At 40.7% G+C, this 11513-nt stretch overlaps 1 protein-coding gene across 2 annotated transcripts in view; it reads left to right on the plus strand.

Moving 5' to 3' along the window:
- Positions 1-3464, plus strand: part of LRMDA (leucine rich melanocyte differentiation associated) — a 1053965-nt gene extending 1050501 nt beyond the window's left edge. For both annotated transcript variants that reach the window (XM_046026161.1, XM_046026162.1), the window contains exon 7: positions 2387-3464. In XM_046026161.1, the coding sequence (XP_045882117.1) occupies positions 2387-2466 (80 nt within the window). In that variant the 3' untranslated portion in view covers positions 2467-3464. The remainder of the gene's footprint in view (positions 1-2386) is intronic.
- The last annotated feature ends 8049 nt before the right edge of the window (positions 3465-11513 follow it).

Here is an 11513-nt window from a genome sequence, read left to right on the forward strand (position 1 = left end):
AAGGAACAGGGCAGGCCTTAAAAAGGACTTTCATCAGTGCCGATCAGAAAGAAGGCCTGGGGAACAGGGCTCAGAACTCTTCACCTCCCTCCCTCCACATACCAGCCCACGTTCCAGGGGTAGCCAGCTTGTTTCCAGGATGGCACTCGCCATCCAGGTTGTATCTTGGCAAGGTCTGGAGTTGACGGTTACCAAGGAGAGAGGATAAAGGAAAGAAATTCAATCTCTGAATGTACTGGAGGGTTTACTGGAGAGAATGCACCCGCTAGTGTGTTGTGTGTAGGCATGCGCGTGCATGCGTGTGTGCGTGTGTGCACGCACGCACGCTTGTCTGACTTCCATTCTTTTATTCAAGAGAAAGACTGTGTTCTTTATGATATCTGACAGCCCTATCCATTTCTTTTTATAAAAATTCATGCTGTCCTGGTGCTATAGAAAGTAATTAACATCCCTTGGTCTCATCCTTCCAGATTCTTAGGGTTTATTTGTGTTAGTTATGTTCAAGAAATCCCTTGGTGGATTTGCAGAAACATCTGAGACACTCACACCCAGGCCTGTAAGGGATATTGCTCCTGGAACAGAACCTGACCGGCCAAGCCTGACCAACAGGCCAGCTCCCAGCATTAGTGACAATGTTAGTACAGTCACAGGTGCTCCATGAAGCAGTATAATAAAGGGAGCGGCTCAGAGCTGCCAACAGCCAGTGGAATAATTTCTAGCCCCAAGAAAGGTCTCAAGGAGGTCTTATCCAAGCTCAATGTTTCCAAACACCTAATTTCTGAAAAGCAGAAACTAGGGATTGGGGCCAAGGGGAAAGCCTGGCTAAGGGGGAAGATGGGTCTGCAGTAACCTTGTTCGCGGAAACATGATAAACAGAAGTAAAGAGAGCAAGGCCAAGACCGGACTGAGGCCATGAAACAATGTCATCCTCTCCCTTTGGCCCACTCTCAAGAGATCCTGTGACCCCAGGAATTCCCAACTCTGTCCCAAGCCATCAAAACCAGGGAGCATCTGCCCTGTCCTTAAAAGTTTCTAAGAGCCATTTTAATCCTTCGGTAAGAATAATATTTTGAAGTTCTATAGTAGAGAATCATATCTTGTAGGATCACCAAAGTATTTCCTTAGAACTTCTGCTGTGAAGAAGCTAGATAATTTCAAGTGCTAATTTACCCCAAATGAAGAATAGATTATTGTTGGTTTCACACTAACAGACTGATAGAAAAAGAAAAATAATTATGCATATTACAGGTAGATTTGTGGCTCTTGAATTAATGTTTTATGGACATTGCTTTTTTTCTGGTTATGCGCACTTGAGAGACTCAAGTATTTTCAGTAATAAGACAACTCTGTGAAGTTGAGTTTTAAGTTACTTGTTCTAAGATTAGAAGAAAAGCAGTATGGCAAAAAGCAAACTGTAATTATAAATGTTTTCTTTGAGGAAAACTGATTTTCCCTTAATCATCATAGAAAGCTTTCACAATAACTGTGGCAGGTGACTTCTTATGGATATTTAGAATAAATATTGAGTTGGTTAAAAGATTTGGCCCTATTCTAGAGGTATTTTTCATACTTAAACTCTCCTACAATTTCCTTGAATGTAACAAAAACTACACGTGGAGCCATGCAATTATTTAAAATAAAACTAAAGATGAAGATCAATGGTATTCCAATATGAGCATTCATTTCAGGCCTCCTGTTAGAAGCAGCCCTTTTGGGGTGCCTGGGTGACTTGGTCAGTTAAGAGTCCAACTCTTGATTTCAGCTCAGGTCTTGATCTCAGGATCATGGGTTCAAGCCCTGTGTTGGGCTCCACGCTGGGTGTGGAGCCAACCTAAAAAAAGGGAAGAAGCCCTTTAATGCTGGAGGCTCTTGTTGATTTCCATGTGGCATTTTGTCAACACCACCACTGTTCCTTGATCACCCAGATGTGTTTGATGCCTCCTGGGATTTGGGAGATTCTCCCTGGAAGTCATAATCTTGATTCATGATGAAGAACTTGAAAAGAGTCACATTCTGGGAAAATTGTTTTACATCTTTTGCTTGAGTAGGACCTATCTTGAAAGTCTTAATTTTCCCTTTTTAGAAACTCTACTAAGGGAATTTAGAGAAAGGCCTATGCTTTATTTTGAGGGGTATTTGGCCAAACTAGAAAAGGTGGAAAAGAATTTGTGCAGGGAACATGTTATTGCTAGAAGCCTGTGCTCTGGTGACATTTTATTGGAGTGTCAACTCTGAGGATAAGAAAGTAGGGTCCTTCCCTTCTGGGGCTTAATCCATTTGCTGCCACGCACTGGATCAGGGACCATGTTGCGTATCTACTTTTCTGCACCATGCTTCCTTGCTGTACTCATCGTGCCACCTCTGATGTGTTTCCTTTTCTTTGCAGGTGTCCTGGGGAAGTGTCGCTATGTTTACTACGGGAAAAACTCGGAGGGCAATAGGTTTATCCGAGATGACCAGCTCTGATGCAAGTTCTGTATGCTTTAGCCTGTGTCATAAGAATAAAAGAAAAAAGGCAAGTAAAAATAAAGAAAAAGCTAAAGAAAAAACACTGGCCCACACTGCATCTCTGTAGGAAGGCTATGACTTCAGCTTTTGGTACCTTCTGCTGACTTTGCCAGGCCTGTCAAGATATCCTTCTGCCTTAGACTGAGTGGCCACATAGAGATTGACATGAATGCCCTTAAGCAGGTCTCATCCACTAGGGTGACAGACAGTGGCGGCGAAGCACCAGGGCTGACAGGAGGAACACCATGATAGATTGCCTGGTCCCTCCACTGCTCACAGGGGAGCAGAGGTCACACCTGGGGCCGTGGTCCAGCCAGAGAGACTGTCTTCAGCTTGCTTACTGAGTAGAGAACCCTCTGATACCATTGTGCCGTGGGTTGATTTTTAGTGAAATAGTCACAGTTTAGAAGAAGGCTGCCCTCCCTTATTCACCTTAAACTTCAATTCCTTCCATTCTGCACAGCCACTCCCCCCACCCCCTGCAACATACACCGTCCTTTAGCATCTTTCTTTGTTCCGGGCAGTGCATTCTGGTTTGTGGTTTTTCAGAGAACAGAGGGTATAAGTTCTCAGCCCGCTTGGACATTTATGGCTGGCTTTGTGCTGTTCCACTTCCTGTACTGGAGCAAATCGCTTTCCCTAAATCCCTGACTATAAAAGCGTGGACTCGGTCTTGTTTTGTATATTTCTAAATCCATTTCTTGCCCCGAATCATAGGCAGGGTCAGGCGTCTTTCCCAGCACCAGGCTCTGGTTGCATCAAGGACTGGGATTTATGTATGTGTGTATTTATTCATTTTCAACCACGAACATACCCAGCCATACCCGTGGCTGTATTTGTAGTTCGGAGCTGGCTTGTTCCTTTGGGTGCTATTTAAAGATAGTGAGGTGAGGAAAATGGGGTGATGGGTCAGGAAGTTAAAAAAGAAAGTGAAGACCACAGAAAACACCCATCAAACCAAATCTTTTTTTTTAAGATTTTATTTATTTATTTGACAGAGATCACAGGTAGGCAGAGAGGCAGGCAGAGAGAGAGAGGAGGAAGCAGGCTCCCTGCCAAGCAGAGAGCCCGATGCAGGGCTCGATCCCAGGACCCTGATATCATGACCCGAGCTGAAGGCAGAGGCTTAACCCACTGAACCACCCAGGCGCCCCAAACAGTTTTTAATAGAAGGCACAAACCCTTTGAATTTTCCTCAGGACCTCTCAGAACTGAAATCCCTAAGCTCATGAGAGGATCTTTGTGTATCTTTGGCTAAATTCCAGCACGAATGTGACAGGGAAAAGAAGCATTACTGTACTCGTTGGGTAGCTATAATTTCATTTAATATACCGACACACCAGTGAAATCTCTCTAGGATGCATTTGAAAGGCTGGCCGCTCTTGACACAAGAGCATTTATTTTTGCTTCTTCTGTTTAGACCAAGTGTTCATTGTCCTGGATCTCCTACCATTAGGCTGGATTGAGGATAGCAAAACCTGAAAGAGAGTCCCTCCAAGTTATAGGCAACACATAAGTAGATGTTCGCTACTGTAAGAGTCTTTGGGGACTCAAAATCCCCAAGGACCCAAGACGAACCTACTTTCCCAGTTCTAGACTGTTTACGTGGCCTCTGGCCTCCTGAGTCAACACAGCCCTTGAATGACTTGCAGTGAGGCTGGCTGGAGTCCTTCTTGTAGATTATGCAAGTTAATCAGTTATGGAGACAAATTTAGATCAAAATCCTCAAGGCCATTAATAATTAGAGGATATGCAACGTTTGCCTTTATCTCTCAAATCCATTAATAACCAGAACTGAGTACCTTTTGTCTGTTTGATCTATAAAACAGCATTGGGGTAATGCTTTAAATTAGCTGCCTTAGGTCCCACCCTGGCTCTTGGTTTAGAAGCACCAACACATGTTTTGTCCATGGCATATTATGGGCAGCCAGATTTCTGTGCAAGGGCAGCTAGACGAGTCCAATGTCATATCCAATCTAGCAGCACATATATCCTTGTCTTTATAAAAGGCTTTAACCCTGCCTCAAACAATAAAAAAGCACTTGTGAACTGACCACAGAATTTTTCCATCTTTATTTTTCTTACTTGTTTACTTTTCGTAATGTCAGAACCATTTGTATCATGCACAGGAATGTCTCCCTCAATGTGAGCTTTGGAGGCAAAAAATATTTTTGGAGTGAGTTATTGACCACATTGTTCCCCTCTCTTTGGGTTGTTTATTTTCTTCCAAAATGGTGTAATAACTTTAATTAAGATTAGCTTTAATTATCATTTACGTAAAGGCCATCACTACGGTCCATTCATCTTAATGATAGAATTATTACAAGTTTTCTTTCTCTTGAACGGGGATGACGGTCATGAATTTGTGTTGGGTTGTTTACAGTTCCACAGTTTGTGGAGCAAGATTTGCTGTGTAGAGCGAGACGCTGGTCTGAATTGGTAGAGCAGGAAATGGTATTGTGTGCTTATCTTAAATCTGTAAGAATTTCCCAAATGTCGTTTTTTAAAGTAGAGCATTAGAAGGTAAGAAATTCAAAGCTCAGAATTACTTCATACCTCTAATTGCCCCTTGGTCCTTCTGCCTTTTACCCTCTTCCACTGAGCTTTTTCTTAGGAGATCAAGCTACCGGCATCCCCGTATCCTCTCTCCCAGGACACTGGTCTGCCTTGAGAGCCCCTGCAGTAGAAGGCCGTCCAGAGTCCTCTATTGCCTCTGCAAAGTCAGGGCGGACTGCCTTTTTCCTAAGTAACACGATTTTATAGAACAATTTGTTCCTTGGGGAATAATGTTTTAGATTGTGGGGAATCCTATTAAAAGTACAACTATTACAATAATTTGCTTTTACTTTTACCAGCCTTGCTCATAAACCCTCCATCTGTTTGTTGCTTTAAATAGAGGCACATTATAAGAGATGATCACTCGATCAGGCTGCACGTCTAAGTGTTGTGCATTTTCACATGTTCACGTATACTAAGGAATAAAAGAAAGCAAACCACGGATTCTGGATGAAAGGATTTTTCATTTGTTCTGTTTTGTTCCGTTTTGTCTCTGTGTGTGTGAGCGTGTGCGTGCGTGTGCATATGTTCCAGCAGGGATGTGTCTTGCACATTTTTAAGGGAAAATCCTTCTTGCTGCTTCTAAGAAATAACCTGGCTGTCTTTTTCTTCTTTGTTAATATGCAGATCAAAAACAATCCACAGGGCTCTTTTCATCAAACACAGTGACAGTGTTCAGTAGTTGCTACTCATAAAAGGAGCCTAAGTCAGATCCCTGTTGCTGCCTAATGCCAGGGGTGGACAACACAGGGTCCATTGAGGCTCTTCCATGGTGTCTGTCCAATGCAGCTGATCCAATGTGAAGTTCACCATCTGCTTATCCCAATTCTGTTTCCGAGAAGCCTTTGCTGAAGAACGGTGTTTACTATTACTTGTGCCGCTCCCTCTAACGTGTCCAAATACCACGTGGTAAACTACCGTGACTAGGACCTGGAAGGAAAAATGAGACCAGAGGAGCACAAAACACGTTGGTTACTTGTTCGTATGACAAACAGACTATCGGCCCCTAGCGGAGTACTGTGTCTTACTTCCAATCCATCAGCACACACTTAAGGGATTTGAAGAATACTAGAAGACATAGCCACTGTCCTAAATATTGCCTTCCTATAGGTTTACCTGAAGTTTTCCAGCCTTAGGAGGTCTTCTTTGGGGAATTATAATGTTAATTTGTTACTTCGTGGGTGAGGTAGATAGTAAGTTATGTTATTTGTACCTACTAACTTATTAGCATGTGTTGATGTGGTCGGGAGCACATCCAACTTAGGACAAAGGCATTTTTCTAAGAAAAAAAGAAGTTTAAGTATGGAATGTGTCTGGGAGTGAGTTCCTCAAGTAGGGATGATAAAAATAATAGTAAAGGAAATCATGCCAAAGGAGAGCAATGAGGCAGAGCTGGAAGTGGACACAGTGGACAGGACCAAATAGGGAGCTGAGGAAATAATGAGAAAAGAAGTGAAAAGACCATTTTCTGCCAACTGGAAGGGTTGCTGATGTTCAGCCCGACAGCGATAGTTAGTAACATCTTCTCCTTAACGTGGAATGATCTTTGATATAAGTGTGGAGGGCCACTATTCGGGCATGTTTTATTGGTTTCTCTCATAAAAGCAGTGAGGAAAAGATGGACGACAAAGCAGTGTGGGCATAAGCTGTCCTATGTGTGACGGCTGTCTATGCCCAAAGATGACTATGGCTTGTGCTTAATATTCAACACAAAAACAGCATCCTACTGTAAGTGCCCTTGCTGCTTGGACCAGCTGAAAGACAGGGAAAAACGTGGTGTCTGGCAGTTAGATCAAAGAGAGAAAATAGTTTAATGCTCTTGCCAAACCTTCATATGTCCGTGAAGTTCAGAGGCAGAGGGATGCCTTGAGAATATGGCACAAATGCCGAGATATTTAAGGAAAACAATGAAGCCCTCTATGCAGGGCTGAAGATGCTGGCAATAAGATTTGACTGTCCCTGCGTTCGGGCTGTAAATGGTAACAACTCATGGGACGAGCAGATGACACCTAAATCCAAGTGCAGAGCCTTAATTAGCATGTCGAATAATCTGGAAATAATTAATGTTTACATTTTCTCACATCACTTACCTTACAATATTTCCTTTTCCAAGTTGGAATAATTCCTTCAATCTTAGAAATAAGGATGAATTTGAGAGCTACTGGGAATAATTTTCCTTTAAACACTAACTTTTCAGTTTGATTCCTTGTGATGAGAGGGACCACGGTGGCTCGTGGTGGCTTCACCATGATATTTAGACGATTCAGTGACGGAGTTTTGAAGGAGGTAAGAATTAATATACATTATCCATTCACAGAGATTACTGAATCATAATTTAAGGATACAGGCATACTTCGTTTTATCATGCTTGACTTTATTGTGCTTTACAAATCGTGCACGTTCAAGTGGCTCTTCATACCAGTTGAAAGTTTGCAGCAGCTCTGCATCGAGCAGGTCCATTGGTACCGTTTCTTCCAATAGCATCTGCTCACTTTGTGCCTCTGTAACACGCTTTAGTAATTCTCACAATATTTCAAGCTTTTTCCTTGTTATTGTACTTACTAGGCTGATCTGTGATCAGTGACTACGGCTCACTGAAAGCTCAGATGATGGTTAGCATTTTTAACCAATAAAGTCTTTTTAAATATTTTATTTATTTATTTGACAGAGAGAGAGGTCACGAGTAGGCAGAGAGGCAGGCAGAGAGAGAGGGAGAAACAGGCTCCCCACTGAGCAGAGAGCCTGATGCGGGGCTCGATCCCAGGACCCTGAGATCATGACCTGAGCCAAAGGCAGAGGCTTAAACCACTGAGCCACCCAGGCGCCCCAATAAAGTCTTTTTAAAAGTAAGGTATGCACATTGTTTTTTTAGACATAATGATGTTGCACTTAATAGATTATAGAATAGTGTAAAAATCATTTATATGCATTGTGAAACCAACAGTTTCATTTGACTTGTTTTCTTGTGATTTCCCTTTATCATTGTAGCTTGGAACCGAACCTACAGTATCTTTAATGTATGCTTGTATGTACCTGCTCTGTTCTATCCTTAAAGCATCAAAGTCAACAAACCCAGATTCTATGCTGCATGCGCTGTGCTTAGTCCAGACTTGTAAGTTAGACCAGCATGTTTCCTATGAATCCCCCTTTCCTTTCTTGCTTTCAACTGATTTAATCTGTTCCTATCTCTCTGATCATATATTCCTTTCGGTTTGTCTGACTTTAGTTTCACTTCCAATTTTGGCCATTCATTCTCATTTAGTTTTAGTAATCTTTCAGACATTCCTTCTGGCTTGACTCTTCTACCTTGGGTCTTTGCATTGCTACTCAGACCTTTACTCTCTCAGTCCTTTGATGTCCCCAGTTGCCTTGGGTAAGAAATTCCATTCCAGACTGCCGTAATCCCAGCCTGACTAGTTCACACCCCTTGGGGAAGATTGGGGGGAACATGGACATGGTTTGTTTGATGTATATTTAAAAATCCTTAGTCCTGTTAACACTCAACACTAGTATAATTTCCAGCTAAAAATCCTAAACTGTGGCTTGTAGCTGGCTTCATTACTGAAGGCTAAGTTTTATCTGTGATGGTTTCTCTTATCTTTGCATTTTCCCCATTTAGCTATTAAAGCAATTCCCGGTGGTTTTTAGTTCTCCTCATGAAACTTGTTTTCTTCCTCTGTGCAGTTTGGCAGGAACCAGGTAAGAGTATGGCCTTCTGTTCATTAGTACCTGTCTAAGAGAAGAATAAACCCTGTATTTGCCTTTCCTCCAATTACACAACAGGTGGTGTTTCTCCCCACCTGAAGAGAACTGAGAACTCTGTGTGTGTGTGTGTATGTGTGTGTGTGTGTTACATGATTCCTTCTTTTTATACAAATGAATCCATATGCAACTGACTTCTTTTCACTCAACATCCCTTAAAGAACAAAGATGGATGATGTGATGGTCAATTTTTTTGTGTCAACTTCATTGCCCATGGGAGGCCCATGTTAAATGTTATTTCTGTAAGGGTGTTTCCGGATAAGATTAACATTGAACAGGGGACTCAGTAAAGTAGATTGCATTTCCTAGTGTAGGTAGGCAGGATCCTAGTCCCTTAAGGGTCTGAATAGAAAAAAAAGGTGGAGGAAGGAATTTTCCCCTTTCTGCCTGCTTGAGTGGAAAACTCATCTTCCCCTGCCTTGGACTGAGATTTACACCATTGGTTCTCCTGGTTCTCAGGTCTTTGGATTCTGACTGACCTATGCCACTGATTTCTGAGTCTCTAGCTTGCAGACGGCAGATGGTAGAACTTTTCAGTCTCCATAATGGCATGGACCAATTTCTCATAATAAATGACATACAGTCTTGAAAAATACAGACTGTATAATATTGCTAAAAGAAATGCTAAATCTAAAAAAGATATGATTATGAGAACCTATATTCCTATCAATAGAGCTCACATAAATTATTTATGTTATTTCACATAAAATAACTGAAAGAACAACGTGGCGAGAAAAATAAGTGATTTTAGTTAGGAATTTGTGCATATGCATTTGGGCATCTATTGCCCAGAGCATTTCAAAAGTCTTAGTGGAGTTTCATGCTTTAATGACTCTGGAAGTTTAAATGCTACAGTTACAAACATATCATTTGGCAGTGTACTTATTTATCCTGCCCTTCTACTTATTTATTTTTGTCGGTTTGAAAAATAAATTTTTAATTTTAACTTATTTGGTTGTAATCATTTCTGCATGACATGTTCCCAGACAATGGTTCAAGGGAGGAAATCTACTACTTGGCCACCTACGTGACCTGAGCAGCATCCATTAGAATTTTCCTTGTGAGGTTATGTTCAAAGTTTCTGTTGTGTGTTTCTCAAAATCTTCTTCTTGGAGGATCTTGAGGCCAGCATTATAAACATAATTCTTTCCCTCACTGAGCAACAGCTGAGAAGAGTTCTTTACAAAATTTGAAAATTGACTATAGTGATTTGTAACACAAGACAGTAATTATGTTGAATTTTAATAAGAAATATACCAATATTTTAAAATATACACAGTTAACTTTTCAAATAATGTTAATGAAAAATTAGTAGCACTTATAATTCTGAAAGGATTAAAGCTTAAAACTGCACTAAGATTTCTGGGACTTTCTGAATAATCTGGATATGAAAACTTGGCTGTAATGTGTGAATCTATTTTTTACCTTTTAACTTTGTTATCTTTTCCATTTTGATGTGATCAGATTTCTTAATTTTTGTGGTACGTCATGTGAGGGAGGTGCAGGGGCTGTGATATGTCTATGGACGTTCTTTAGTAGTTGAAATTATTCTGCTATATTTTCTTCCCAAAGCTATAACATCTTGTCTTGCATATTGAGGTGTTCGATCCATCTGGAATTTGTGGTGGTGTGATGCAGAGATAGAATTAGACTTTTTGACTACACGGCTGGCTTATTGTTCCACTTCATCTTTTCTCTCCTTTTCAATGTCACTTCTGCCCTTGCCAAATTTGCATATACATGTGGAATTCTTTCTGGCTTTCCCATTTTTTCAGTGTGCGTAATCAGCTTTCCTTGTGCTGATATTACTGCTCTAATTGCTATAGCTGTGAAATTTTTTCTTCCCCCCTTTTTTCCTAAAGGAAGTTAAAGTTCCCTTATACTCCTTTACAGTTAGAACCCCTAACACTGCTCAACAGCTAGTCTATTTCTGTTACTATAGATTAGTTTTGCTTTTTCATGAACTTGATATAAATGGTATCATACAGCTCATACTTATTTTGTGGCTGGGTTCATTTGCTCAGTATTATAATTGTGGGAATTATTTACATTGTCGCTTTTTGTTACTAAGTAGTATTCCGACATATGGAGAGACCACAATTTATTTCTTCTTTTCCTTTGCAGACATTTGCCTTTTTTCAAGTTTTGGGATAATTTTCCTTTTCTTGTATTGTGGTAAAATACATGTAACACAAAATTTACCATAGAACCACTTTTAAGTGTCTCAGCAGCAATAAGTATGTTCACAACATTATACAGCCTTACTGCCATTCTTCCTTTCTAGAACTTTTTCATCATCCTAAGTAAAAACTCCACACCAATTAAACAGTGATGCTCCCATTCCCCCCGCCCCTGCTCCTGGGAACCTTTCATCTACTTTCTGTCTCTATGAACCTGCCTATTTTAGGTGCCTCACATAAGGGGACTTATATCATAGTTCTTCTTCTGTATCTGCCTTTTTTCATTTAGTGTAATGTTTCCAAAGTTAATCCACATCATAGCATATAGGAGAATTTCATTTGTTTTTAGAGATGAATAATAACACGTTATATATGTATACCATATTTTGTTTATGTATTCATCTTCATGCATTTTGGGGTTGTTTTGCCCTTTTGGCAGTTGTGATTAGTGTTGTCCTGAACATGGGTTTACAAGTGTCTAAGTCCCTGCTTTCAATTTTGTTGGGT

The sequence above is a fragment of the Meles meles genome, chromosome 13, assembly GCF_922984935.1.
Source record: "Meles meles chromosome 13, mMelMel3.1 paternal haplotype, whole genome shotgun sequence".
Taxonomy (NCBI): Eukaryota; Metazoa; Chordata; class Mammalia; order Carnivora; family Mustelidae; genus Meles; species Meles meles.